This window comes from Ophidiomyces ophidiicola (assembly GCF_022830035.1).
Source record: "Ophidiomyces ophidiicola strain CBS 122913 chromosome Unknown scaffold_25, whole genome shotgun sequence".
Taxonomy (NCBI): domain Eukaryota; kingdom Fungi; phylum Ascomycota; class Eurotiomycetes; order Onygenales; family Onygenaceae; genus Ophidiomyces; species Ophidiomyces ophidiicola.
In genome coordinates, this window is record NW_026054665.1 from 118,739 (window position 1) to 146,663 (window position 27,925).

A 27,925-nucleotide genomic window follows, 5' to 3' on the forward strand; every position below is an offset into this window, starting at 1 on the left:
TAACCGCAACGGGAACACCAATTGAGTAGATTGTAAAATGTTGGATTCCTGCCATCATTAATTAATAAACCGAGTCAAAGTACCTCAAGCCCTTCAAAGGGTAATTTTTCTAAGTCAGTTACGATCGATCAACATGCCGACAAGATCCTTTTCTACCATTCAGCACCTTGGCGATAGAATCCAGCTTTTAATCAGGCTGATTACAGCAGAATGGGTTGCCGCCGGCGGCGAAGAGCAACCGTTTGAAAGCCCGGCCTGGACGACATTGACGGACCAGCTCCAGGATGCCACTGAGGAGTTAGTTGCAGAAGTGATCAGCCCCAAATCATACTTTCGCAATCTCCAACTCAGCCACTACGACTTAGTTGCCTTTCAGGTTGCGTTGGAATTCCGGCTGTTCAACCATGTCCCTCTTTCAGGTGAAATTACGTTGAAGGAACTGGCTCAAAAGGTGGGCGTCGATCAGGATCGAGTAGGGCGAGTGATGCGACTTCTCAATGTGCATGGCGTCTTCGAGGAGACACGTGAAGATGTCTTCATGCATAGTGTTATATCCGAATTCATCGCAAAAGATGATTCGGCCCAATCGGCGATAGCAATCCAGTTAGTGCCTGCAGCAACATGGCTCTGCATGCTACTAACAAAAGCACAGGATGGACGAGATGTACCAAGCAGCCTCCAGTACAGCCGAAGCTATTCGGAAAAGCCCGCTAGAACAGAAGTCAGATATAACCCCATTTTCAACACGTTTCGGTACCTCTATCTACGAGTTCTATACAAAGAACTCAGATAAAGCAGATCGTTTTGGGCGAGCAATGAGGGGTGCCTCTGGTTGTAAGTTTTCGCGCCACAGATTCTACCGACTGTGGCTAACAAGAGCAAAATGTGCACACTAGTGGATGAAGAATCCATGATCAGTCTCCGAGAGTGCTACGACTGGGCTGCCATGGGGAGTGGGAAGATTGTTGACGTAGGCGGTGGCGCTGGACATGTCTCCAAACTACTTAGTCAGGTGAGTAACCAGCAACAGTAGATGGATTGCAACCTGACTGTCCTCGGCTGCAAGCACTTCCCCAACCTGTCGTTCGTTGTACAGGACATCTTTCCCCCGCCATCTTTAGGTCCGGATAACAAAATTGCGGAAAACGTCCAATTTCACCAGCATGATTTCTTCCAGCCACAACCGGTTACCGATGCCGAGGCATACTTTATGAAACATGCATTGCACAATCACAGCGATGCAGATTGTATTAAAATCATACGCGCATTGGTCCCAGCACTCGAAAAAGCTGGTAAAGGAACACCGCTTCTGCTCAATGAAGGTATCATTCCGGCATTGGGTCACAAAACGCCTAGACATCAAGATCTAGCTATACGGAGAGGTGATATGTGTATGATGGTGACATTGTCTGCCAGAGAGCGCACAGCAAAGCAGTTTGGACAATTGCTGAAGGCAGCAGATCCACGGCTTAACGTAAGTGATCCCTGTTAGTTGCGACGTCAAACTGACAGATAGATAGGTAACCAAAATTCATGGTGGTGCTGTGACAAAACTAATTGAAGTTCATCTGGCCAATGCAGAAGAAGCTCCGGCCAATGGCATCGCACCGATTGATGTGTAATCCATTAGTTATCTAATCAGATTAGTTGACTAGTAAATAAATTAGTAAGCCGGTTAGGATAATATATAATCCTGTTCCTCGGCTCAATGGCAGCCAATCCATCTTGTTTGTTTGAAGCCCATTATCCCCAACAGATGATGGCATCCTCGAGTACCATAAAGCGCCTTCACCGTGAGCTTGCTGAGTATCAGTCCTCTTCCAATGAAGCTATTCTCCATCTGAATCCTATCTCTGACGACGATCTCCTTCACTGGGAAGCCGTGCTTAAAGGCGTTCCCAACACACCCTACGAAGGTATCCATCCACCAAAGACCCCTAAAAAACAAACAGTAAGGTATCTAATGAGACTTTATGATATAGATGGCCTCTGGTCCCTGAAGATTTCCATTCCTTCCACCTATCCTTTATCTCCACCTACTATTACTTTCACAACCCCCATCTGTCACCCCAATATATCTTTCACCACCGGTGAAATATGCCTTACTCTTCTCACTACTGAGCATTGGACGCCTGCATACACTTTAAGCTCAACTTTATTGGCAATACATCAACTGCTAACTGATCCTCAACCCGACAGCCCTCTAAATGTAGATATTGCAGCTCTGCTACGTGCTGGAGATCTTTTGGGATGGGAGAGCCTAGTGAGGTACTGGACAGCAGAAGAGAGGTGGAATGGCTATGAGAAATTAAGAAATATTAAGCTGAGAGCCTGAAACACCATATATCTTGATATTTGACTTTGTCAGTAGGTATATTTTTTTCTGCTTTTATACTCCGTATATCCCCTTGATTGACGTTTGCTTATCCGCCTCAAACAGAATCAAACGCCGATACTCAACGGGATCACTCTGTATATTTTATTTGATTTCTGTACTCATTGCATGTGTTGTGGTTAATAAATATATACAAATATTTATCTATGCCCAGACACTTCTCTTGGCTGGTACGGTTCCTCCAGATACTTCTCCTCTTCTTCCGTCAAGATCTTCCCACGCACCGCAATGCACTCATCCAACATCTTTTCCGTCGTCATTCCCACGACTGGGCTGGCGACCCTTTTATTCAGCCAAGCCAGGGCGACATCCACCATGGTCCACCCTTTCTTATCAGCCAGCTCCTCCACCCGCTTAATAATCTTCTGATCAGGATCCTCGCGAATACCAACATACCGTGAACCATTCAGTATTTCATCTTTCGCGCGCGCCGTTCCCCCTTCGAGGCTATCTTTCAACCTTCGCCCAAGGAAACCACGACAGAGTGGTGACCAAGGAATGATACCCACTCCAGTCTCGTTGCAAAACCGGTTCATTTCCCGCTCTTCCTCACGATACAGCAAACTATAGTGATTTTGCATGCAGACAAATTTCGTCCAACCATTGCGTTCTGCGCAGAATTGCATACGAGCAAACTGGTACGCCCACATTGAACTACTACCGATGTAACGCACCTTTCCAGCGCGAACAAGGTCATGCAAAGCTTCCATAGTCTCCTCGTAGGATACGCGGTCGTCTGAGCGATGAATTAAGAGCAGATCAATGTAATCCGTTTGTAAACGTTCAAGCGAGGCATTGACATTGTTGAATATCGACTGGCGCGACAGCCCTATGACACCTCTTGTCAACATTTCTATCCTTATATATGGGGGAGTTGTTATGTACCTGATTGGTTAACATAATCCTTCGCTCCTCTCAGAGGCTCTGCATATGCCATAGCATTATCCCGCTGCTCTCCAACGGTGCAAAACACCTTCGTGATAAGGACTACCTTGTGCCGAGGTATTTGATATTTTTTTAGGGTTTTTCCGATGATCCGCTCGCTATCACCATTTGAGAACACATTTGCTGTGTCCCATGTGTTCACGCCCCGGTCCCATGCCGCCTTGAGCATTTTCATCGACTCTTCCTCCTCTAAGACCCAATCCCACACCCATTCCTTGTTTCCAAACCCCATACACCCCAAAATTGGGACTGACACCTTCAAGCCGCACTTGCCAAGCTGTTTGTAAGTGCATTTAGTCTCATCGACCACTGCCTGATAATGCGGGGGAAGGGAGACCGCCATGGCTGAATCTTGACCTCTCACGCCTGAGAATGCTACTGTTAGAACAAATGTGTATTTCTGGTCCTATCAACTGTTATGGAGTAGATAATATTCTAGGTACATATATAACTACAGTTGCATGTAAGTACGGAGTGTACTTAGGCTCTATTAGCCGATCGGTGACCGAACAGGAAAAACGGGCTGAAGGAAGCCCGGTTACTTCGCTCAGCCTTGCAGATGCCATGAGCTTGTGGGCAACCATTTTGCTGCGATATCCAATTTTCTAAAATCGCCTGAGTAGACGACCTGCCTGGGCGGGCCGGCACCACCACGTTTGTTCCCCTTAGCGCCTCCGCTGTACGCCCCCGTTGTACAAGTTCCCTGAACGATCGCTGCATTGGTGATGATCTCCTCCGGCCCTGGCCCAAGATCTTATCAAAACCTCAACACTCCAAACGGCAAAGCGTTTTTTACCTAGTCATTTTTCATCTAAAGAGGCCTCCTTCAGAGTTCTATTGTAGCATTTACCACTCCATTTCGAAGTTATATTCTAGCTTAACTGCCGATGAGGAATTAATCAAACTCGTCTGATTACTGGTTCCGTTTAACTATATAATTCAAAGGCGCACTAGAACTCCCTGGTGTAACATAGCATATCTCGAGTGAAATTAGCTCCAATGATACAGCGGACAGGTAAATATATATGTGCGTGTATGTACATTATAAGGCTGATGTCCTACTACGTAAGAGGACTTCCCCATTTGCGGATGGGGATACTATAGCACCTCGATGGTGATTTTCTGGTCGGCTTTCACCATCTTTCAACTTAATATCAAAGTTTTGGATCAGATGTGCAATCACAACTTTGATTTCATTTGCAGCGAAGAATCGACCCGGACACGCATGGTTACCATGGCCGAAGCTGAGCGCATCCGGCCCAGTCGTCGCCAGCTGATGGCGAATCTCATGGCCAGGCTGTTCACGCAGCTTTGAAAATCGAAATCCGTCAAAGGTATCAGGCTCTGGGTACGAACGCGTTACCATATGGTTCGAGATGCCAACGACAGTGCCTTTAGGAATTACATGCCCAGATGCCAATCGCAGGCCGTCGGGAGAGGTAACGTGCCGAAGCATCGTGACCAAACCAGGAGGGTTTGTTCGCTGACTCTCACGAATAAAACTATCCATCTTTCGAAGTCTGATCATAGTAGTATTGTGAAGCAGCCCATCTTGATGGCTGTCTGCTTTCAGCGCTTCCTCTAGTTCCTCGCGGAGTGGCTGAACATATTCCGGGCGTGCAGCAAGATCAAAGAGAACCTGGGTAAGGCAGATAGTAGTCGTGTGCATAGCAACAAACGTTGCAATGAGCTGATCCCGGGCAAGCCTTTCAGCAGTGACAGGCCCATTATATCGCGACACGATATACTGGATCAGATCCCCTCCAGTAATGTTGTCATCTGCGCTCACCTCCGATCTGTTTGCAGTTGCGTACTTGTCTGCCAAAGGCTGCATCATTTCACGAGCTAAAGCCCGATGTTGTTTTAGTGAACGTAGGAGGAATGGCGCAACAAACGGTCGCAGAAATGTTGGATACGGGGTTAAGGCATGAGCTCCCGCACCTCCATCAAGTGCGTATTTACAAGTTGTCTGGATCCATTCCTCATTTCGACTTAAAGGTAATCCAACAAAAACTCGTGAGCTCAGCAAAGATACAATTCTTAGCATTTTTTCATATCCTGGAATAGCCGTCCATGTTTTGCACTCGCCGATATTTTGTTCAAAAGCATAGTCAATTTCTCCCTGAAAAATTTGCAAAATCTTTTCCACGTTTCGTGTCAAGTCGATTCGAATAGCAGCATCTAGCTCGTCAGCCTTGTTGCCAAAATGAGTGTATGCGCCAACAAATATCGTATAGTGGTGCTGTCTAAAATCAAAAATTAACCTTTGATGTTTTCAATTAAGCCAACTTTGCGTACCTAAGAGATATAACCTCTTCTGGTAGGTTCTTAATGGCATCGATGGCAGAGTGAGGGAGGATCACCGTGGGATGCATGGGTGTTGGTAGCACAAAAGGGCTATTAGGATACTATAATGATCAGTTATTTCTAATCCGTATCCACATGTTTTAGTCGGAGAAATGAGTCACTAATACTTTTTTCGCCCCCTCCTCCAGAGCAGACCGAAAGTCAGACGCTGTAGGGTCGCCCACAACAGGCAAGTCAAGTTTTGGGGCCCGTAAGCGCGTCCATTGAAACAAGCAGTACGCGAGAACAAGGGGACCTATTAAACTGGGCAGAAAAAGGGTATTTGAGTCCTGCCAGCGAAAGTACGTTATGATAGACTGGGGCACATCCATTATGTGATCACGCACAATGTCGCTGTCTATTTTGGATAGGGGGTTAGATCAAAGCAAATCTGGACTGGAGTGAACACCGGGAGAAAGGAACACCCCATAATTTGTTGTTTTGGTAGGATAAATGCTCCAGCACTTGGTGGCCGAGTATACTGTAATCTCGGGAACCGGCATCGGGCCGATAGACGATTCTTCAACTCGGCCATCTTAGAAGATCCGCTAAACCTTCTCTGGGATCAATAAACAATTCCAGCGGATAAATGCCTTTGAATTTGTTCATTCATGCATATAGAACAGGGTAGCCCAAAATATCGCGTTGTTGGGGCGGGGGTGGGACTGGAAGAAGGATCGTGTGTATTCTGTACCCCGTACATCCATATGGAATAGTAGCGCAAGATATAAATGTAATCACAGCGGCCCCTAAAAACAGACTTGAATCATTGGATCTTCAACTACTTCTCAATAGGCAGTGATTGACATTATTTTCCAAACTACCACAAACATGAGTCGTTTCCACGTCGCTTTTACAATTCCGGTGAATGATCAACAAGAATCAACACGTCTGTCAGTGGAAGACCTTTGGGAAGGATGCCGGCTTCTCGCTTTCTCACCCGAAAGTTTTACGAGTGCCATATCTTCGTGCACAGTGCAGTCGGAAGCAGGTGGTAGAATGATCCGCACACTGAGATTTCAAGGTGATACTCCTGAAATGGAGCAAGAGGTCATTTTGACCAATATGCATAAGGTGACTAGCCAATCTGTTCTTTTGTATGATCGACATACAACGGCACTGCTGGTGATTAGAAATGGGGCTGATAGCGCCGAAAATCTATCAGTTCGAATGCACAACACTCGCGACCGGTAATCGGGTGACAACCACTATTGTTCGAGGGGTCACAGACGATCTAGATGAATTTTATCTGTTGTTTGAATACAGTATCCCTTATGGAGATGTATCCCAAGACGGGCCAGACGGTGAAAGATTTCGGACCATGTACGCAGAAAAAGCAAAGCGGAATCTGGTCGATGGGGTAGAGACAATGAGATCTTTAAAAGCGGAGGGCAGACTGAGGTGTAATAAAACAGAGGAAACCCATCAATCATAGTAGGGTTCAGATAGACAGTTACTTACTGATGGAGAATTATTTGCGATTGCTGAGTGGCTTCGAGAGGCACCCGGTTTTCGAATGACTTTGACTTTCCGAGGGATTTGCCGACCATTACTATGCTATTTGGTTAGTTATGCATAGGATATCTTTTCTTCTCATTAGAGGCATCAATTCTGGAACCGGTTGGTATTTTCAGAAGAGTGCCATCCACCATATTTGAGACGATACTGTAATGTCATAACGATCGGTAGCACGGCACCCTCACGGCTACTTCAGAAAACATTCCGAAGAATACTCCCGCGCTCGTAAATGAAATCGGCTGCCGATAATAATGTCAGCTATGGTCCTACCATTAACGCAGGTGGGGGCACACTAAATATCGCTGATAGCTGGTTAAATACTACCCTGTCTAGCTATATCAAGTCGTGTCTTAGACACGACGAGTGAATTGATCTCGCATATTCGTTCATAAACTGTATTCATCTATTTCTTTATGAAAGTAAAGATTATGGCTGAAGGCACCCGTGCCTGGTTAATCAACCAAACCTCTTGGGTACTGGATATTCCAGCATCAGATATTAAATTAGACCATAAATTCACAGAACTTGGTGGAAATTCTTTATCAGCAGTGAGATTAAAAACCGTCTGCCAGCAGGCGAACGTCCGTCTTTCAGTCGAATCTATCTTAGGCAGTCGAGACGTCGAAACAATTTTGAATTGTGCTGTCTTTGCCGAAGATAATGAGCAGCCGGAGTCGCCTCCATGTCAATCTTCAGAATCGAGAAACGTGAACGGGAGCACGAAGAAGTCAATGCAGCACCTCAACGGTATGACATCAGACGGTGATGCGCTGAATGCCTTTGTTACCCAAGGCTCCAATACGCAAACCATCGAGGGTGAAATTGGTACATCGATGACAGAGATGCAGTTAGCACTGATCCATGGAACAAAAAAGGACCCTGTTCGAAATATTATTAACTATTTCGAAACATATCCAACAGATCGGCTTGAAACAATTCGTACTGCCTGGAAAACGATTGTCGCCATGGAGCCCATTTTCAGAACGAAGTTTGACCTACGGGATGGAGGCAAATTAATCGAGCAGCAAGAAGCTCCATTTCTCTGGACAGAGAAAATTGTTATAAATCGGGAGCAGTACCAGGAAGAATTAAATAAGAATAGCTTATCGCTGTTCAAAGAGCCACACAACGACGAATGCGATCTATTGATTGGGAACTGTTTCGATGTCATCACGCTTTGCGATAAAGAATCTGAAAACAGCATTAGTACCATTATTTGGCGTATACACCACGCACTTATTGATGGGTATTCAGCAATGCTCGTCCTCCGAAAAGTACGGCAAGTAGCTGCTGGAATGCAAGTCGAACCAAGCCCTTCCTTTGTGTCCTTAGCTACAAAGTTGCGGGAGCTGCAAAATTCGTCAAGGGCGGCTGCACAGGACTTCTGGCAAGAACAACATGAAAAATATTCATCCGCAAACGGCGAATTGCTGTTGTCATCCCCAAAGCATGCGAGTAGCAATATCACGGACACGGTTAGTTTCCGTATGCCGGTTGATGTTCCCTCGCTCGCACAGAAATGCGGAGTAACACTTGCGACTGTGTGCTATGCAGCATGGGCACTGGTCCTAGCACTGTATACTGACTCCGATACGGTCCTCTTTGGTGCTGTTCTCTCTGGACGCAACCTTCCCCTTCCAAATGTCGAGACAACAGTTGGTCCATTAGTGAATACCTTGCCCATATACATCAAAATCGATTCTAATTCATCGGTAAAACAGTTTTTGCAGCACATATTTAAAAAGATGTTGAAGCTTGCATCCTTTCAGTGGTCACTGCCTGAACATGGCTACACAAGGCAATTTTCATCAGCATTGAGCATACAGTTCGACCTGTCCGACTTGCAGGGAGAAGCTGGGGAATCCATAGCAGCTCCAATCGAAAAACCATACTCCCTTTCACATACAGATATCCCTCTTGGAATTTTCATTGAGCCTGACGAGACGGTTCGGATGGAGTACGATAGTGCTATTTTCCATCGGAGTGATATGCAGACGCTCTGTGATCAATATCGAAATGCATTTTCGACTCTCCTCAATGCCAGCGCTCAAGTGAGTGAATGTCAAGACAAAGTTCTCACTGTTGAGAGCCATCAGATGTTGAGGACCTTAGGGAATTGTATTTCAGATCAAACGACCATACCATCAGTTGTCGAGGATCTAACTAGTCTTTTCTGCCAAACCGCCGCTAAATACCCAGACCATATTGCGGTCGAAAAAGGGGACGACCAAGTTACATATTCACAGCTCATGACGGCAGCAAGTAGCATTGCTGAGGGTCTGGAAGCATTCATCCAGCGTGGGGATGTTGTCTGCATTCATGCGGATCGTTCACTCGAGTGGATTTATGGAATATATGGTATCTTAATGGCGGGAGGTATATACTGTCCAATTGACGCTGCTCTTCCCCAGCCTCTTCGAAACAGCCAGTATCAGTCAGCGGAAGCAAAAGTTTTTCTTGTTCCTTATGAATGGCAGAAAACTTCCCAGCCTTTAAGCTGCGATACTGTTTTGGTTTTGGAGGAAATAATACGCAAAGTCCAAGGCTCAATAGTGGCACAACCTGATCCCAACCCCCTTGCGAGTGCTTACATTTGTTTCACATCCGGGTCCACAGGAAAGCCCAAAGGGGTATTATGCACACATTCTGGTCTTGTGGCATTCCAAAGGGATAAAGAAGTGCGCCTTATGAGTGAACCGGGCTGTAAGATAGCACAAACAATGTCCGCTGCTTTTGATGGTAGCATTCATGAGATCTTCTCAGCCCTCAGCTACGGTGCAACACTAGTTTTACCACACGGCCAAGATCCTTTTGCACATTTGTCCAAGGTAAATGTTGCTCTCTTCACGCCTTCGGTTGCAAAAGTTTTAGATCCAACAAATTTTCCATTGCTTAACACGGTAAGCACAATGTCCTAACCTTTAAATACGATTCAACGCCTAACAGAGCTTCTGTAGGTATATCTAGTCGGAGAGCCTGTTCCCCAGGAAGTAAATGACCGTTGGGCATCGCAAAAGATACTATACAACATGTACGGTCCCACTGAGGGGACTGGTGGCGCTACTATCGGACGACTATTACCAGGAAAGGCGGTAACCATCGGCCGTCCTAATCCGTCCACAAGAGTGTACATCATGGACCGGAATATGTGTCTTGTGCCTCCAGGAATGAGGGGTGAAATTTGTTTAGCTGGCGTGCAGGTTGCACGGGGATATATGAACCTGACTGCAGAAACAAGTGAGAGGTTTTGCCCAGACTTAGTGCGCAAGGAATTGGGAGAAATGATATATCGCACTGGTGACCAAGGATACTGGGACGTTGAGACTGGAGAAATAGTATGCTTGGGTCGTCGAGATCGGCAGATTAAACTTTGTGGATTTCGACTCGATCTAAACGATCTAGAAGTCAGAATGTTAAAGGCTGCCCCTGCGGTAAAGGCTGTAGCCATCGCTCGCAAAAATGATTTTCTTGTGGCTATGGTGACGCCTGGTTCAGTCAACATAGCAAATTTTATTTCGGAAATCCGAAACGCCGTGCCAATCCACGCTCTGCCAAAACATGTCTTTTCTGCTGATGAGTTCCCCATGACGATGGCAGGCAAACTTGATTATAATGCAATAGCAAATTATACACCGAATAGTTCTTCCGCCAGCTCTCCAGAACAGCGCCCATTGCTGCCTATCCAAAATAAGGTGGCGCAACTATGGCGCCTAATTCTCGGGTTGGATCCAAAAACGCCAATCAACAATGACTCTGATTTTCTTGACCTGGGGGGTCACTCTGTGTTGCAGCTGCATCTAGCAACAAAGCTCAACGAGGAGTTCCAGTGTCGAATCCCATTCAAGATTGTGGTGGAATCCTCGACACTTCATAGTATGGCCGACAGTATCGATCAATTATTACTGCAAAATTCCCTGAAGGAACAAGTGGCGAAGACTTCCCATGGACAAGTAAACGAGCATGATCTGGCGCCTATTGAGATGGAATGGTGGCAAAAATACCATCTTGACGAAGGATCTTCATCCTTTAATGTATGTTTTGCCGCGAAATTTAACCCATCAAAAGTCGACCAGGTCCTTCTCGCAGCCGCTTGGAATATGGTTATGGCCAGGCATCGAATACTGCGATCAAGGTATGTTAGAAAAGGTCGAAGATCTGGTGTTTATAGAAAATATGCCGATTCTCCGCCACAAGTGCAGAGGCTAAGCCGGCTGGATATATGGAAAGAAGTCAACCGCCCTTTCAACTTGAGCCAAAATGATCCGATTAGGGTTATAATTTCGAAAGATACGTTTCTTGTCGTCGTCAGCCATATCGTTTGCGATCTCACAACACTCGAATTGTTGCACAATGAAGTCGTTGCACTTTATCGAGGAAAGCCGCTAAAGAGAGCGTGTCACAACTACATGGAAGTCACTTTATGGAATAATATGGCAGCAGTCTGCGATTTTGATTTCTGGACACGGTATATGGCGGATGCGCCCTCCACAAAGACATCCTTCGAGGTCGGAGTAGAGCGGCTTAACTATCGGGGTTCTTCAAGGCTATATAGAATTCCCCCATCAACTTTCGGCTCAATGCTTGACATTGTGGCATCACAACGTTTGACACTTCACCAACTCGCGCTGGCCGCGATAGCTTTAGCTATGCAACTGGACCAAGAGCAAATTGATATTGTTCTTGGTGGTCCCCATCTGAATCGTAAGACTTCAGAAGCGCAAAAAACTGTCGGTTTATTTCTTGAACCGCTACCCATTCGAGTTAAAAGCAGCGCCCTCCAATCGACATCAACAGAGCAGTATTTGCAAGATGTCAAGTGCTACAGCCAGCAGGCGTTGGGACGTGCGGTTCCATGGGACCAGCTTCTGCGACATCTAGGAATCGTACCAGACTTTCCCAATCACCCATTATTTGATATCATGGTGACATTCCATGATAACCGGCTAAAGGACTTCCTACCACTTCCAGGCTTCCAGCCATTGAATCTGTGGGCAGAGGGGTCAAAATTCAAACTAATGTTTGAATTCGTTGCTGTCACAAACGAAGACTTGACTGTGCGAATTGAGCATGACGAGTACTGTTACCCAGTCGCTGTTGTTGAGAAGATATCGATGTTAGTGCTTGAAGCTCTTCGCTTGTTGTCTCATGGAGGAAGCTTGCACGCGGGGCGAGAACAGCTCAGAAGGTGGGCGGATGGCATTCAGATGACTCGATCAAGATTTTAGCCTGGTGGCTCTTACTATTTCATTACTGTTACAGAACGTTGTGAGTTTTACTACTTGACAAGCTGATTAGATAATAAATACAAGTAAAGTTGTAACGAAATTAACAAGTGACTATGCCGATGGCCTGTGCTCTCCGCGTTTCCCGTTCATGGCATACGCGCCAACAAGTAACAACACAAACGACGCGCCCAAAAGTGCAGAAGCAACATAGAAGACCGAGCTGTCCGGGCGACTTGCCTGCCACATACCCAGTACCATAGGACTAAGCAGTCCCCCACTTGTTTCCATCAGTGCAAGACCTGCCACTCCTCGTGTAGCGTCTGGCAAGGACGCTACAAAATAACTTTTGATGAAAGATGGTGCAGCGAAACCAAGTGCTGTTAACGCCGCACCTGCGTATAATTGGCTCGGGCGATGCACGTTAGACAGCAATATAGCAGCTGTGGCCTGAATGAGTATAGAGGTCGCCGCCGCACCAAGATCAAAAGATCTACCTTTCCTGGCCCGTTTCTGTGGGGGGGTCGTTGCATCCGAGCTTGAAAAGAATGGGGATTTGCTCTGCCATTTCCAAACGACAGATCGAATGCAATTAACGAGCTTTGGAATGATGAATACTGACGATAGCAGGTACGTCGCCGCCACTACCGCAACCAAGGACAGCAAGATGCCATTCTCCTTAGCCGTAAACCCGAATTGAACAGAAGCGAAAACGAATATCAAGTTTATCTCGTATGCCTGTGCCATATTATAAAGGAATAGGGACAGGCCTTGCAGAATTGCTCTGGGATGGTCGTGAAACAGGCGAACAGGGGAGAGGAACGCGACAAAACCTTCGGGCTCAGTCTCACTGTCCGCTGAAGTTTCAGCCTGACCAGCACCGCGTTCGCCATAGCTCTCATTAACCTGGTTGTCTTCGACTTGGTGGTAGGAGATTATCGCTAGTACGTATGCAATTGCTATGCTAAATAAGCCGATTGCGGCGAAGAAACTCCACTGGAAGGATGGAAAGAGACCCGCTCCTGCTGGTCCGATGGCCATCCCCAACATATACAATGCAAGTGAAGTGCCCATAAGGGTAGAAACGTGCTCCGTGGTGTCAGCATGAGTGTATATGGAGTTTAAGTTGAAATGCAGGAGGTTATCTGAAGCCAGTCCTTGGAAGACTTGGCCGCCCAAGAGGCATGGAAGACTGTGCAAGTACACTTAAGTATTCAATTAGTTATTGACCTCTCCACATTGCTACAGGGTGCGGCTTTCAGCTACCTCCAATTGTGAACACCAGAACTCCTGTTCCCCGGCAAGCTAGCCACACAAGTAAGCCTGCTCGTGAATCCCACTTGACCAACTTTTCTAGATATCCGAGCGAGAAAAGCCCTGTCGCATTTGCTAACATCGTTGCGATGGCAATTGAACCGGCAAATTTACTCTTTTCTCCATCATTGCAGCTCTCGGGATGCTCGCAAAACAAATATGCATATGCCCATGTTGTCGACGCCGCCGTCATGTGTATCGCGAGCGAGGCCAACAAGGATACAGGGAGCACTATTGCTGGATGAATTATGCCATTATGACGTGGGAGCTTTATGGCATTTTGCTCTCTTGTATTTATCTCTCCTTGAAATCTGTTCTCCAGTAGTCGACTCTGCTCCGAGCAATCAACATCGCCCGTGAGGTCGTTGGATAGCATCACAAAATCCAACCAGTGGGCACAATAATTTTTTTTTTCTTCGGACAAAAATTAAATTTAAAAAACTATACATTTCAAAATTCGAAAAAGGCGGACGATGATGTACTCGGGCTGAGACCGCATACCGGGCGCCGAGCGGCAACCGACTCTACTTCGTTATTTTAATGATGTAGATCTAGCCATCAAGATTTACCCTCTCAATTAAAACGGGTTCAGTATGGCAAGCAGTACCATATCCAACGTTGCGGCCTTGCTTGAGCCAGGTTATCCAATTGCTCTGGGTGTTGCCTACCTTGGCTCCAGCATCTTCATTAAGGTGCGCCGAGCACCTAATACATTTGGGTTTAAGGGACATGAAATCCCGATCGTTCGAGCGCGGTGGGTGTATGCAATAATTTGTGTACTATGTTTGTCGCTGGTAGGATGGGCTCAGCTTCTTGTACTTGGACATATAACTAACGGGCACAGGTGTTGACTGTTACCATTGCTCTCTATGCAACTACTACAGAGAGTGTAGGATTTTGGGCCTACTCTCAGTCATTCATTGTGAGTTGGGCCAACAGAAGGCCCGTACCGTTTTCTTTCAGAGGGGGGCGTTAAAGCTCTACCGTTTTTGTAATCTTGACTGACATGAGACTATTCGGTATGTAGGCCTCTCAGATTGCGGTCTTTTTGTTCTTCTTTGCCTCAATACTTCCGGACCCGGATACGGCATACCAACCATCCTTGACAAGCGCACACACTTGGGCCACTGCATTGCCATTTGAAATAGGGTTTGCAGCTCTGAGTTCAATAAGCTCTGCCCATCCTTCGGCACGATATGATCCGCGCGGTTCTGAAATTCTATACAGCGGGCTGCTCTTTTTTGGATATTGCAGAATCATTTGCTTAACGAGTGCTTGCATTTTGTTTTTTGCTCCAGCCAAAGCAGAATCAGATCCGGCTACGACCAGTTTACTAGGCTCGGAATCGGGTGACGATAGCCAATACGGGACCCTAGACGGAACAAAATTGCGGCCATCAGCATCGACCGATGCTCAGCTAACTAATTGGCTGGATTATCTTGTCGGATTTGGGAAGCTTTTTCCCTTAATCTGGTAAGAAACGCGAATCTACATCATCCCGGTTGATATATCAATTTACTAATGACATCTGGAGGCCTTCAAAATCTCTGACGCTACAGATCCGTGCATTACTATGCCTAGTCATTCTTATAGCACAACGCGTGGTCAATGTTTTGGTACCTCTTCAATTGGGAAACGTCGTTGCTGCACTAGGCAAAGGTACCATTCCCTACAAGGAGTTGCTCATATATATCGCGTGTCGAGCTGTTCAAGGGCAACAAGGAGTTCTCGCATCCATCCGCGCTTTGCTATGGATTCCAATCGGGCAGGAAACATACCGCCAGCTAACAGGATCCGCCTTTAAGCATGTTCTCTCCCTCTCTCTTCAATTTCACCTTGGAAAGCGGCTTGGAGAGGTAATGAGCGCCCTAAGCAAAGGTAGCGCATTAAATACTTTTCTGGATTCGCTCATATTTCAGCTATTCCCCATGGTAGCGGATCTCGGCGTCGCCGCTGCATATTTTCTCATACAGTTCGACCCATTTTACTCGCTCATTATCTTGAGTATGGGAGGAACATATCTCTTCGTCACAATATATATGGCCAAGTACCGCGGAAGAGCAAGACGAGAGATGATGACACGAGATCGCGAAATGGATGCTGTCAAGTATGTCTGAGTATTCCATATGTGCCTCATCATTTCCGTTAAGGACAAAATAACTGACATATTAATGATTCAGAACTGATGCAATTATGTCATACGAAGTTGTCCATTACAATGATGCTGTATCAGCTGAACTTTCTCGATTTTCAGACCGAGTTTACTTCTTCCAGAAGGCCGAATTTTCTGTGTTGGTTTCATTGAACCTTCTGAATGCAGTACAAAATTTTATTTTCACACTCGGTGTAATGGCTGTAGCGTTTTTGTCTGCTTACCATATTTCTATCAGCACCGAGGAGGTTGCCATGTTCATTTCACTCCTGGCGTATCTTGCTCAACTTCAGGCACCACTTGGCTTCTTTGGTAGCTTTTACACCCAGATACAAAACAATCTTATCGATGCAGAGCGCATGCTAGCTCTGGTGAGTTTGCCAGGCTCGATATACTTCTTGATATACCTGATTGCTGATTGACCATATGGTTCAGTTTGACGAAAAGCCATCTGTCGTAGATAAACCCACTGCCACAGACATGCAGAGCTGCAGAGGCCATATTACCTTCGACCATGTCTACTTCTCTTATGATCAACGCCGGAAAGCTTTACAGGACATAAGTTTGGATATAAAACCAGGAACATCGGTTGCAATTGTAGGAGAGAGTGGAAGTGGAAAATCGACCATGCTTCGATTGCTTTTCCGCTTCTACAATATCGACAGCGGCAACATTTTAATTGACGGCCGGTCTGTCGAAGACTTTACGATCCAAAGTTTGCGGAGCCATTTTGGAGTCGTGCCGCAAGAGACCATGCTTTTTAACGACACTTTGATGTACAACCTGCTGTATGCGAATCCAAATGCCACTGACGAAGACATTTATGCAGCTTGTAAAGCCGCTAGCGTGCATGACAAAATCATGGCTTTCCCGGATGGCTATCAAACACAAGTGGGAGAACGCGGGCTCAGGCTGTCAGGCGGGGAGAAACAACGTGTAAGGAGAATCACATTCCCTTTCTGTATTCTCTCTTAATGTGAAATGGCTAACATAGCCAAAATTCCGTCTTAGATTGCAATTGCACGCGCTATCCTTAAGTCACCAAATATTATTTTGATGGACGAAGCAACCGCATCCCTTGATTCAGAGACAGAAAAGACGATCCAGGCATCCCTTAGAAAACTCAGTACGGGCAGAACGACGGTGACCATAGCGTACTTGACTCCCTGATAGTTATCCTATGAAACGCACATAAGCTAACCAGTAGTCATTTAGGCATCGTCTATCTACTATTGTCCATTGCGATGAAATTGTAGTTCTCCATGATGGACGTATTGTGGAACAGGGCACTCATTCTGAGCTCCTAGTTCGTAATAGCCGGTATCGTCAAATGTGGGATAAACAAACAAAAGAGTCGTCTGATTGAGCTGGCTTTTATTTTCTATAAAGGCGTTTTATTTCTTCAATATATATGTCTAGTATTTATTGTCCAGTGATCTGTAGGTGCTATGAAGGCACTTTGAAATTTGATATATCAAACTTTCTCGCATTCAATAAGCGCTTCGGGCTCTGGGCCAACATAGATCTGAACAATTTTTAGTCCTGCAGAAGAGAGTAACTCCCTCCACTGCCTTTCATTCCTTTCTTTTCCTCCGAATGTCATCATAGAGTGGTCCCCCATGGCTTGTGAGAAGGTAGCAGAGGTTGGCGGTATGATCTAGAAAATATAAGCAATCGAATATGGGAGTGGTTCCAATGAGCTTACTGAGTCCATAACTAAGAGTTTTGAATGCCCATTTTCCATGGCAGAGACGATGTTCTTCAGTATTATTAGGGATTGTCCGTCACTCCAATCATGTAAAATTCGTTTCAGATGATATGCGGAGGCGCCTGCTCATACGCTCAATGTGTAAGCAATGTAAAGAAACTAGGGTTAGAAGAGAGGGAAAATAGATAATATTACCTTTAATAGGTTGTTCAGTGAAGATATCATGTGCCATGAGCTCAATCCTCTGTGGTTTTTCAGTCAAGGTATCAAAAGTTGCTTGCAGATCTTGCGTAACCATCCGGCCTTTGATTCCAGGGTAACGATTCAAAATCTCTTGTAACACCACCCCAGTCCCACCTGCAACATCAACTATTGCGACACCCGTTTCATCCTCCCCTTTTTTTAACAGCAATTTCTCTCCATATGGGTAAACTGAAGAAGAAAGATTGGCAGACTTTGTATGTGCCCCCATGGAAGATGCAAAAACCTTCTGGATATCAGGATTGTCTTTCAGATAATCAAAGAATCCATATCCAGGTTTCTGGAAGTATGCGGCCATTGGTGTGTTTAGCCCGTCGTGCGACACAGGCTCTCTGTATCCATAGTTACGGAAGAAAGAAGGATTACCCATAACAACGGGCATAAACGCAATTCTGAGAGCAATAGCGATGTTAGATATAGCAACTAGGCTTCATGCTTACAAGAAAATTGGACACATACGAAAACGTGATGGAGTCCTCAAATGCTGGGAGCGCATATGGGCTCCCGGAAACCGTGAGTGAGTAAACTTCTTCGCCTACTTCTGAAAACAAGCCTTCCGCGACTAGAGGCCTGATCATGCGAACTTGATAATCGATCAGTGTCAAAATATCATTTAAAGGATCAAAACAACCCCGTACTAAGTAATGATTCCTCAGCGCCTAATTCGGTAGCCAGTTCTTTTGCAGTGGCACTTTCACGACCAGCGAGATATCTAAATACCCCCACATCTTGCAATATCTTGATAGGCGAAAGTATGGCACACTATTGGCTCTTGTCAGTGTGACAGGAGAATATGGAACCATACTGAGATCATGTCGTACCCTACGGATCGTATCCCAAACTGCCATATTGGGTTTTTGTAGGGTAAGAATGAGTTTGCGGGCATGCATGTTCAGGTGTTCTCGAACGCGTCGAGCATCATTATCGGTGGTTCCAAAACGGACTGTATCACCATCATGAACAACAGCCTCATTTTTCAGAGCACAGATCTTGTCAATAAGCTCGATGGCATCCTTGTCCGCCATGTTTTGATTCATATAGATTCTCACAGCTGTATGGCTATACAGTTACCACAGTAAATGGAATAGAAGCCGTCAGTCCCACGTGGAAAATATAAAAGGACTCGAATGGCGGGTATATCCGTTTTCCAGGACACAAGATCTATCGCAGATATGCGATCAGCAACTGGAGGGACAATCTTGCTTCGGAACCCGACCCTCAGTCCGTAGAAGCAGATCATTGAGGGCCCGTGGGTTGCGGGGACGCTTATGTCGGCAGCCGAGTTGACTTGTTATCCTGCATAGCCTCGCTTGTCAAGTAACTATCCTGTGGACATGCAATCCCTGGTGCTGTTGAAAACACTGGCAAGGAATGCTGGATTGAGATAGATACGCGGAGGGGCGGCTGCCCTGGAAAGGGAAAAGGCCCAATCCCTTCGCTGGCTGCACTACAGCCGCAAAAGCCACGCGATGATCATGGCTTATTGGACGCCATTGCTGTTAGGCTGCGGTGGTTTCGGTACATCCGTGAAGCTTACGTGTGGGCGTGTGACTCGATTCGGGGATGTCTCGGAGGCAAACTATGCAAACTCTTTGCTGAGTCAGCTAGTCAGAAACAGCCAATAGAAATGAGCGCTATGCAAACATTGCAATTAGATCATACAAAACAAAGCAGCCTCCTGCCTTCAAATGTCTAAACCACAGAGTGCTCCGTACGCAGTACAGTATCCAATGAAAGCCCGGCGAGCCGATGACTGGCTTTCATGGTTTGCACGCTATATCTATCTACGATTGTTGTAAAATTTTCTCTAGTTCTTCAAGTCGCCGCTCAAAATCCGAACAGAACTGCTCCTGCATCTGGAGCAGACATTTACTACCCTGAGTCATAGGCTTCTCCTGTTGAGCCTGTAGTTTCGTCAGCAGCTGCCCGCACTTCTTGACCTCTCTCTGAAGTACTTGGCAGCCGAATTTGAGTTGATCGTCCTGGTGGACCTGGAGGGAGCCGAAGGTGATGCGTGGCAGGGTGCAATTCAATTGGATGTTTCTGGGGGACGGGAGCCTGTCGGGTTGAGACGCCTCCTCTGGGATCACGCACGTTTCCAGCAGGCTTATTACATGACTAACGGCAATGCAGCTGAGTGGAACACAGCTGGCGCTCTGGGTATACTCATCCGTGTCCATGATTGAGGAGAGCCGCGATATGGATGTTTGGCAGATACGAATGACATCGTCGAGCGCACACAGTTTAACTATCATCTTTCGCTCCAGATATTGGATAATGTCACTACAGCTCTGGATGCACTTATTTCTGCCGGCTGTACAGCTGTCTGGACGAAAATGTAGCCCCATTGATTGGCTGAATGGTACCTGCTCCAGGAGCAGAGATAGTCTTTTTTCATTTGTATTGAGTAGTATGTCGAAGTTGTTTGGGGAAACGTCGTTTGTAATCGGTAAAGAGCTATCTCTCTCTCCCATCCACTGACCGACATCCGGAGACGGGTCAATTGAGGATTCGAGGGACGGTAGGTCGGTAGAAATTTCCATGCTGTCAAAGATTGGGTTGCATCCTTGATTAAAATGCAAATTTGATTCAACGCTTTGGTCAAAATTGACCATGGATTGACCCCAGTCAACATCTACTTCTGTGGGTGGAGTGGTCATCTCTCGGGTACGCCTGCTGGTAGGCTCTTCGGATTGCCGTTTATTCGAGGAAGGATTCATCCGAGGGCCGTTTTTTGCCCGTTGTCCTGGTACCTTGCCAACCATTGATATCTCATACTTGCATGTGCTGTTCTGGGCTCGACAACGGGCACATCCAGTCTTCTCCCCGCTGCATTTCACCTGCATAAACATTAAAAAAATGAAGCATGTTAGTCCTGTTTTCTGAGGAGTTGAAATGGCTAAAAGCAAACTAACTTTTGCACCGTGACAGCTATTGCAGGCAGATCGATATCTTGGGCTCCTGAATGCTAAGTTGTTAGCGGCAGCGCAATAAACAAGAAAAGGGGGAGGATCAGCAGTGACATTGGTATAAAGAAGGAAAGGGGCTGGTCATTGCACAAGGAATATAGCTGCGGAACCAACCTCTCAGTCGATGCAGTCTCTGGCATGGTGCAAAGTAGCAGGGAACTGTGGCTCACTGGAATCTTGCTTATTTCTGGCCAATTCTACATGATCTGACTCCACACACAGACCGCCTATTGACTGGGTCGTCAAGGGGGATAGAATGCAGGAGGTATTCTTATATTAGTCCGTGCTTCCCCTCACAGCTATGCCAACTAGCCACAAGGGTATCAACATCATAACCTGGTGTTTGACACCTACTTTGCTTTTGCTGGGATCATGCGGCTATTTCCTGATGGGTAAGTGCCAAGGTGGATGCTCGAATACTCTCCTGCATCGTATGCAAGTCTTGATGGGTATGGGAACCAAGCTTTCCGCTGTCTGCGAGGCCGACCTCAGGATGATCAACGGGCTAGCATTCGTATTGGTAGAACCCTTCTCCTGCAGGTGGCATGCTGCAATGGGTGCCATAAATAGGGGGGGGGGCGGAACACGAAGCTATGTAAATGCACTCCTTCAGCTCTTCCCACATGTGATGGGGTATCAAGTCCATTGCCCGGATGCTGAGCCCTACTTGATTTGTCTGCAGGTCAACTGCATCCCTTAGCTCCGCTTATTCGCTATTCGGCAGTGGGCTACTTAAGGGCCAGCTCAGGAATTGAGTTTCCATGCTCTCTGGCAGCGATGCCGCTCGTCCAGTGGCAGACGAGGAAGAGTCGAGGGTGGGGGTACGTCTATACGGACAACTGCGCCTGGATCTGGCTCTGTCTTGTGCAATACCACTGACGAACTCCATACCCCGCAATGCAGAAACATCCTGGTCTCCAGGAAGAGATCCCACACGGGGCGATAGTCGCTGAGGACTGGGCCGAACAGGGCCCCAGCTGTAACGAATCGCAGCAGCAGCAGTCGCAGGAGCGTCCAGCGCGGCAGATGAGGCTTGGCCATTTCAAACAGAACCAAGACAAAACAGTCGCTATATGGCATGCCCACGGCGTGCGCCTCCCAGCAGCGTGATGCTGGCCTGGTGTCGTCGGCGGATCGCTGGGCTGAAGGATAGAGTTTGCAGCTAGTTCGAGCCACCACGGAAGCCAACTCTAATCGTACGTCTCTGGTCGCCAACGAACCCAACGGTGGGGAGGCAGCGGGCGAGACGGCGCTCGTGAGCGCTCGGCAGCCTAGGGAGGGTGGGAGGGGAGGGGAACAGGCAGCGGCAGCGCAGAGGGAGTTGCAGCGGATCGCCGAAGCGGCGGCCTGGAGAACCCGCCGGGCGAGAGCGCGCTGTCGCTCGCGTTCCGACACAATCCGGGCAGCGCGGAATATTCACGCAAAGTAACTTTGGCGACACAAAGAGCGCGCCCGGGGCCACATGTGCGACGGCTGGCCCACGGGCGCTGCGTTGCTTTTGGCATCCCAGACTGGCCGTGCTCGCGATACGAAGCCGACAGCGCCCCATCCCTCCTGCAATCAAAAGCTTCGCCTGTGCGCGCGCATCCGCTCTCACACGACAAGCACGTCCTGAAGTGCCCCCTGCTGCTGCTCGCCCCCGACCTCTCTCTCCACGCACTCTCGACAAGCTAGCCGGCTCTCCAGTGCAATTCTGCCTTTTACCCGGCGCGCAAGACACGTCTCGCTGTGCCGTCAGCGGGCTGCTGCTTTGATTCGCCCGCCGTCCTCGTCTTGTGCCGGCCAGCCTTGATACAGACATCATAGTTATCTTGACGCGAGTCATCGCCCGCTTCTCGCAACCGACCGGCCCTATCACCATCACCGCGAAAAGACAGACCTACATACGCCCATCCGCCTGCCAGAAGCCCCCTATGGGAGACTCGTCGACACCTGTCTGCCGTGCAGACGAGAAGCTGGAGTCCGCCACGGACTCGTCCACCATGGAGCCGTCTCCCGCGCCCGCCTCAGCGCCTCGAGACTGGAGGTTCTGGATCGTATTCCCGACGCTCTGCCTCAGTGGCTTCGCCGTGACCATGGAAGGCAGCATTGTCGTCACTGCGCTCCCAACGATCTCGCGGGCCCTGCGCACGACGCAGTACGCTTGGATCGTCAACGCGTACACACTGGCCGCGACCATTTTTCAGCCCTTGACTGGCTGGCTGGCGGGGGTCTTTGGCCGCAAGCCTGTGATGCTCGCGGCCATCCTGTGCTTCGGAATCGGCAGTGCCGTTGCGGGAGCCGCACATCACTTCGCCGTCATTCTTGTTGGCCGTCTCATTCAGGGCATTGGTGGCGGCGCAATCCCATTGGTTGCCGAGATCATCATCAGCGACATGGTCAGCATTGAAGAACGCCCCAAAATGCTGGGGATGGTGATGGCCACCTCATGCTTGGGGTTACTGCTCGGTCCCATCTTCGGAGGAGTTATCGTTGATCACACTACCTGGAGATGGATCTTCTGGCTCAATCTGCCTCTAGTTGGCGCGTCGATCCTGTGTCTCTTTCCCGTCCTTGCACGACGTACGGAAGAACAGCGAGCCGCAGGCAGAAGCCTCAAAATTGCGACTCGGAATTTCGATTGGGTGGGAAACATTCTGCTTCCTGCCAGCACCATTTCGCTGCTCCTGCCGCTCACAATGGGCGGGAGAGTGTACAGCTGGTCATCCTTCCGAGTCATTGTGCCACTTGTTCTGGGTGTCCTTGGTTTTGTCACGTTCGGACTCTACGAGCATTTCTTCTGCAAAAACCAACTCATCCCTTTACGATTCCTGAGAAATATTTCCCACCTATCGCTTCAGATACAGAGCTTTATCCAGAGTATGATTCTGATGTGGGTCAACTACTTCCTGACTGTTTACTTCCAGGCCGTGCTGGAGGACTCGCCGCAAAAGGCTGGTTTTGATCTCATGCCCACTGTGGTGGGCATGGTGGTATTCTCGATCGTTGGAGGTATTGCCATGTCTGCACTCAAGAGTTCTCTCTCCTTTCTCGTCAATGTCATCGCTTTCACGCTTCTAGCGGTTGGTTTGGGTGTTTTTACTCTCTTTAATGCAGATACCAGCACCGCAGTCCACGCGGTTCTCCAGATTATCGTTGCCGCCGGAAACGGATTTCTCCTCGCCACCCTGCTGCCAGCGATTCAAAAACATTTCCCGGACTCCGACATTGAAGCAGTCACTGCCCTGTTTAACTTTATCCGCAGCATTGCCCTCGTTTGGGGCGTGACCATTCCCGCCATCATCTTTGACCAGACCATGAATGACAATGTGTCTGATGTACCCTCTGACGTGAGGGATCTTCTCGTCAATGGAGGCGCCTATGCACGTGCCAGCCGGACGTTTATCCAGTCCTTCAGTGGACGCGTCAAAGAGCAGGTGGTTGGGCTATACACTTCGAGTCTCCGGGCAACGTGGTGGGGCGCCATGAGCTTTGCCTTATTAGGGCTGGCGCTTGTTGCCCTGCAGCGGCCTCAACAGCCTCAGCCTTCTCCAGAGCCGGAAGAGGCTGAGAAGCATGAAAACTCGGTGTGATTTCAACCACTGGCTGCCCGATTCATCTGTGTTGCCTTTATTGCCTCCTTCTGCAGCACGCTACCTAGCTCGAATTACCAATTGCATGCCCGGTTATCGCCTTTAATCGGTATTCATGCCCAAAAGCCTTCAGCCTTTCGCTTCTTGTCTTATCTCAGAGTCTGTCTCCACTCCGCAGTTGAGAACAAGGAAAAGTAATTATAGATTTTTTAATATAATACCCTAATTTCTCGCCAAAAAGTCAAAGTCAATCAAGACTTTCCTCACAAACCTTCTCTTACATAAACAATAATAATATAATATCCTTTCTCCTTCGGCCACCGAAAATCGGCCACCGACGCAGCTTTCCTGCATCAGCAGGGGTGTTGTCTCTGACTAGAGCGCCACTGATTATGGGTAGTCTAATTGCCACTGCCCACCAATAAAAGGCAGCTTCATGGTCATTTTTCCTGTGATTCTATTATTGGCCCGACCTCCAAGCCCCAAATCCTCAGAAACGGCCCCTACTTTAGCCGATTATTGACAAGTTCGAAACCCTGCCTGCATCTTCACGACAAGAGAAACATGAATCCGACGCAAGACGACCAACAGCTGTTGCTCTCTGAGAAGCTCCAAATCGACAATGAAGCGGACGGCAGAGTGTGGTATTTCGCCTACGGGTCGAATATGAACTCTGAGACGTTCACGGCGCACCGCGGAATCAAGCCGCTCGCCACCGTTCCTGTGCGCATCCCAGGCTGGATGCTGTCATTTGATATCTACGGTATGCCGTACCAAGAGCCTTCATTTTCGTCCATTAGCCAAATCCCGCCGAGGGTAGAGAAATTCGTCCAAGCCGCCGCGCCGGCAAGCGCTGAGGTTGCGCCGCCACCGGTGCACGGCACAGCGTACCTCGTGAGTCATGAAGATTACATCTCAATCATCGGCTCGGAGGGCGGGGGCATCGCGTACGATGAAATTGAAGTTCTTGCCCAGTCGGTTACTCAAGATGGCGATAATAAAATGCCGATTCGATCTCCATTCAAAGTGATGACACTTGTCCGGGCGTACGGCCCCACGGTACCACGCCACCCCAGCAAACGATATCTGGTATGGATGCACGTTTTCTTTATGATTCCATATTGCTCGCTCACACTCCCTGTACCCCCGTCTGTACGGAGAAAATCCGCCCTTTGCAACTAAGAATCTAATCAGACATTGGGGTATCAACTTCAAAGGATCTCCTTATAGAAGGCTCCCACGAGGCGCATCTGCCCAGCACGTACGAATCGTTTCTGTATAGCATCCCTTCATACCAGGCACCCAATTCCGGCTGGCGAAAGATCGGAGCGGCATTGTTCCTGGCTCTCTGGGCCCCCATTATGAAGGTTGCGGAGGAGCTAACTAAAGCAACGGCTAATTCCGACGGTCAAGGCAATTGCCCCGCATGGGTGCAAGGGTTGGTGCGCTTGATACTGGTCGTGATGTGGTTCCACCATGACTTTATCCATTCGAAAGTCTGGGGAAGAGGGGATGGCTTGGATCAGAACGGTGATGCCGGCGATATCGCGGAGAAGGCTGGAGCAATCTATCTGGAATAATTTACTCAGTAAGGCGACAAGTCTGGGCGCTCAGAGGCAGGGTTTCATCGCCAGAAGTAAACTAGAATTCGGTTGATTCAGAGACACTGCCACCAAACCCACTCCGTATTCGCCCACAGGTGGTGGGTGCTGCGTCTGCTGCTGAAGGCACATGCGACATCTCCCCACCGTGACTTCGCCTGGAGGGAGAGCCTGGCGGGCGAAGAAAGCTAAACTCAAGCGTGCACTGCTCGTAAATCGAGGTTGGCTCTTCGCCATTATCTTAAGTTTTTGCTCCAAGACAGAGTTCAAAGGGGTTCCAAATCTTATGTAGTAATAGAGAACAGGCAGGAGATCAGTTGTGACAGGTAGCGGTGTGCTCCACAGGCACGGCCAGACAGCCGCAGCTGGTCTGCCACGACAAGACATATTGGCCATCGCCACAGGGATCGCCAGGGCGCGATCGTCGACGGCCCGCCCGGCTTGTTGCCCGCGCCCAAGCCGGGCTTTGCCAGGGCTCGCGAGAATACTCCGTACGGGAGTAGTCCGGCCTGCAACGCGTCACCTGGCTTCCTGTACCAGTACCTCCGGCCCAACGGGCGCGCTGCGGCTCGCGGGGTACAGATACGGCCGGGCCAGCTACGCGATCCGCTCGGCCTCGTCGATGAGATCCTCCACGCGAAAAGCCTCATCGCCGGCCGTGAAGCTCTCCAGCAGCTCTTTCACCCGTTCCGCGTCCGACGCGCCCACGCCCCCGTAAAACCGCTGCAGCATCACCAGCAGCCAACGCGCGTCCTCCACGCTCACGCCCGTGTTCTCCGTCACCGCCCCTTGCAGCAGCACCACGCCCTTGTCCTTCGCGAGCTCGAGATGATGGGTGATGGCCGTGTGCGGGATGGCGAATTCTCCTTTTGTCTTGAACTCCGCCAAGTGCGTCATGATCACGGTGACAGCCGCGGCGGACGGAAAACTCCACTCGATGAAATGGAATGACACTCCTTTATCCAGGCTATCCCCGGCAGCTGAGTCTAATTCACTAGTTTGAGGCAGCCCTACTGGCAGCGGGAGGATGAAGCGAGGATGGCGGCGAGCGTTTTTGGCCATGCGGCTGAACGTCGACGACGGGATACTGGCACAGAGCGAATGTTTCGACAAGGCGTGCCGCAGACGCCACACGGCCTCTATCTCGACGCATCCCAAGTCCCGCACCTTCTCCAGGTCCAGGTATGCGGCCAGGGTCTTCAACTTCGGCTGCGGCGCGGTGGGCGGTATCGGCGGCGGCTGAAAGGGCAGATATGTCTGGGACCACCCCGTCGGTTTGGAATCCTCCCTTGCTCCCGGTTGAAACTGGAGGCGGTCCTGCCGTCGTCGATCCGCAATCGAGCGGCGATATGTGTCCCAGAGCTGGTTGACGTCGTCGAGACCGAGCCTGCCGTTGCGGTTAGCCAGCGATTGTTCGGGTTCTAGATACCCATGTCTTGTCTACTCGTGTTGGAGCGGGGTGATGGCGTACGCACCGTCGAGCATGGCGTTCAAGCTTGGTGTAGTAGCGATTGTAGACACGCTGGGAGGGTGTGGGAGAAGCCCGCGGCTGCGGGGACTGGACGGTGGCATAGTATCGGGCGCTGCAAGCCCCGGGTAGCGGGCCCAACGGCCACAGCCGCTGGCAGCAACCGGACGCGACCCTGGAGAACAGCATCTTCCAAATCCGGGCGGGATGGGATGAGAATTGGGGAACGTCGCAGAAGCAAGCAAGCAATTGCCGTTCGAGGACACTGGACGGACAGCCCCCCCTATACATACATCCACTGTCTGTGGCTGGCTCCGTACTTCCTCGCACACTACCCAGCCCCCAGGGCGGCGGCGTCCTCCGAACACGGGCTGAGGTGTCCCAGAGCCTGAGGATCTACATTCCAGAGTACCGCGTTCTTTGTGCCTTCATTGTTTGGGCCGGGCAGCCCCCA

The 27,925-nt window shown here is 48.8% G+C and overlaps 12 protein-coding genes across 12 annotated transcripts; 6 read left to right on the forward strand and 6 right to left on the reverse strand.

Moving 5' to 3' along the window:
• Positions 1-133: 133 nt before the first annotated feature.
• LOZ57_005247 (uncharacterized protein) lies at positions 134-1,622 on the forward strand (the record flags this gene model as incomplete). Its single annotated transcript, XM_049254278.1, has 5 exons — positions 134-603; positions 653-834; positions 897-1,012; positions 1,067-1,474; positions 1,521-1,622. The coding sequence occupies 5 exons, from the start codon at positions 134-136 to the stop codon at positions 1,620-1,622; spliced, it is 1,278 nt and encodes a 425-aa protein (XP_049106748.1).
• A 137-nt stretch (positions 1,623-1,759) lies between these two features.
• LOZ57_005248 (uncharacterized protein) lies at positions 1,760-2,335 on the forward strand (the record flags this gene model as incomplete). Its single annotated transcript, XM_049254279.1, has 1 exon — positions 1,760-2,335. The coding sequence occupies one exon, from the start codon at positions 1,760-1,762 to the stop codon at positions 2,333-2,335; it is 576 nt and encodes a 191-aa protein (XP_049106749.1).
• Positions 2,336-2,535: 200 nt separating this feature from the next.
• Positions 2,536-3,683, reverse strand: LOZ57_005249 (uncharacterized protein; the record flags this gene model as incomplete). Its single annotated transcript, XM_049254280.1, has 2 exons — positions 2,536-3,224; positions 3,281-3,683. 2 exons carry the CDS (start codon positions 3,681-3,683, stop codon positions 2,536-2,538), a joined length of 1,092 nt encoding a protein of 363 aa, XP_049106750.1.
• Positions 3,684-4,382: 699 nt separating this feature from the next.
• LOZ57_005250 (uncharacterized protein) lies at positions 4,383-6,018 on the reverse strand (the record flags this gene model as incomplete). Its single annotated transcript, XM_049254281.1, has 3 exons — positions 4,383-5,586; positions 5,639-5,748; positions 5,809-6,018. 3 exons carry the CDS (start codon positions 6,016-6,018, stop codon positions 4,383-4,385), a joined length of 1,524 nt encoding a protein of 507 aa, XP_049106751.1.
• Positions 6,019-7,632: 1,614 nt separating this feature from the next.
• Positions 7,633-12,429, forward strand: LOZ57_005251 (uncharacterized protein; the record flags this gene model as incomplete). Its single annotated transcript, XM_049254282.1, has 2 exons — positions 7,633-10,104; positions 10,162-12,429. 2 exons carry the CDS (start codon positions 7,633-7,635, stop codon positions 12,427-12,429), a joined length of 4,740 nt encoding a protein of 1,579 aa, XP_049106752.1.
• Positions 12,430-12,540: 111 nt separating this feature from the next.
• Positions 12,541-13,822, reverse strand: LOZ57_005252 (uncharacterized protein; the record flags this gene model as incomplete). Its single annotated transcript, XM_049254283.1, has 2 exons — positions 12,541-13,631; positions 13,693-13,822. 2 exons carry the CDS (start codon positions 13,820-13,822, stop codon positions 12,541-12,543), a joined length of 1,221 nt encoding a protein of 406 aa, XP_049106753.1.
• A 511-nt stretch (positions 13,823-14,333) lies between these two features.
• On the forward strand, positions 14,334-17,258 carry LOZ57_005253 (uncharacterized protein; the record flags this gene model as incomplete). Its single annotated transcript, XM_049254284.1, has 9 exons — positions 14,334-14,432; positions 14,585-14,662; positions 14,768-14,948; positions 15,039-15,213; positions 15,275-15,847; positions 15,921-16,263; positions 16,328-16,828; positions 16,904-17,046; positions 17,108-17,258. The coding sequence occupies 9 exons, from the start codon at positions 14,334-14,336 to the stop codon at positions 17,256-17,258; spliced, it is 2,244 nt and encodes a 747-aa protein (XP_049106754.1).
• Positions 17,259-17,366: 108 nt separating this feature from the next.
• LOZ57_005254 (uncharacterized protein) lies at positions 17,367-18,886 on the reverse strand (the record flags this gene model as incomplete). The annotated part of the gene is made up of 6 exons (XM_049254285.1): positions 17,367-17,549; positions 17,598-17,722; positions 17,796-18,253; positions 18,321-18,444; positions 18,500-18,623; positions 18,683-18,886. The coding sequence occupies 6 exons, from the start codon at positions 18,884-18,886 to the stop codon at positions 17,367-17,369; spliced, it is 1,218 nt and encodes a 405-aa protein (XP_049106755.1).
• Positions 18,887-19,645: 759 nt separating this feature from the next.
• On the reverse strand, positions 19,646-20,626 carry LOZ57_005255 (uncharacterized protein; the record flags this gene model as incomplete). The annotated part of the gene is made up of 1 exon (XM_049254286.1): positions 19,646-20,626. One exon carries the CDS (start codon positions 20,624-20,626, stop codon positions 19,646-19,648), a length of 981 nt encoding a protein of 326 aa, XP_049106756.1.
• Positions 20,627-22,812: 2,186 nt separating this feature from the next.
• On the forward strand, positions 22,813-24,402 carry LOZ57_005256 (uncharacterized protein; the record flags this gene model as incomplete). Its single annotated transcript, XM_049254287.1, has 1 exon — positions 22,813-24,402. One exon carries the CDS (start codon positions 22,813-22,815, stop codon positions 24,400-24,402), a length of 1,590 nt encoding a protein of 529 aa, XP_049106757.1.
• A 564-nt stretch (positions 24,403-24,966) lies between these two features.
• On the forward strand, positions 24,967-25,982 carry LOZ57_005257 (uncharacterized protein; the record flags this gene model as incomplete). Its single annotated transcript, XM_049254288.1, has 2 exons — positions 24,967-25,491; positions 25,620-25,982. The coding sequence occupies 2 exons, from the start codon at positions 24,967-24,969 to the stop codon at positions 25,980-25,982; spliced, it is 888 nt and encodes a 295-aa protein (XP_049106758.1).
• A 618-nt stretch (positions 25,983-26,600) lies between these two features.
• LOZ57_005258 (uncharacterized protein) lies at positions 26,601-27,575 on the reverse strand (the record flags this gene model as incomplete). The annotated part of the gene is made up of 2 exons (XM_049254289.1): positions 26,601-27,390; positions 27,448-27,575. The coding sequence occupies 2 exons, from the start codon at positions 27,573-27,575 to the stop codon at positions 26,601-26,603; spliced, it is 918 nt and encodes a 305-aa protein (XP_049106759.1).
• Between the last annotated feature and the right edge of the window lie 350 nt (positions 27,576-27,925).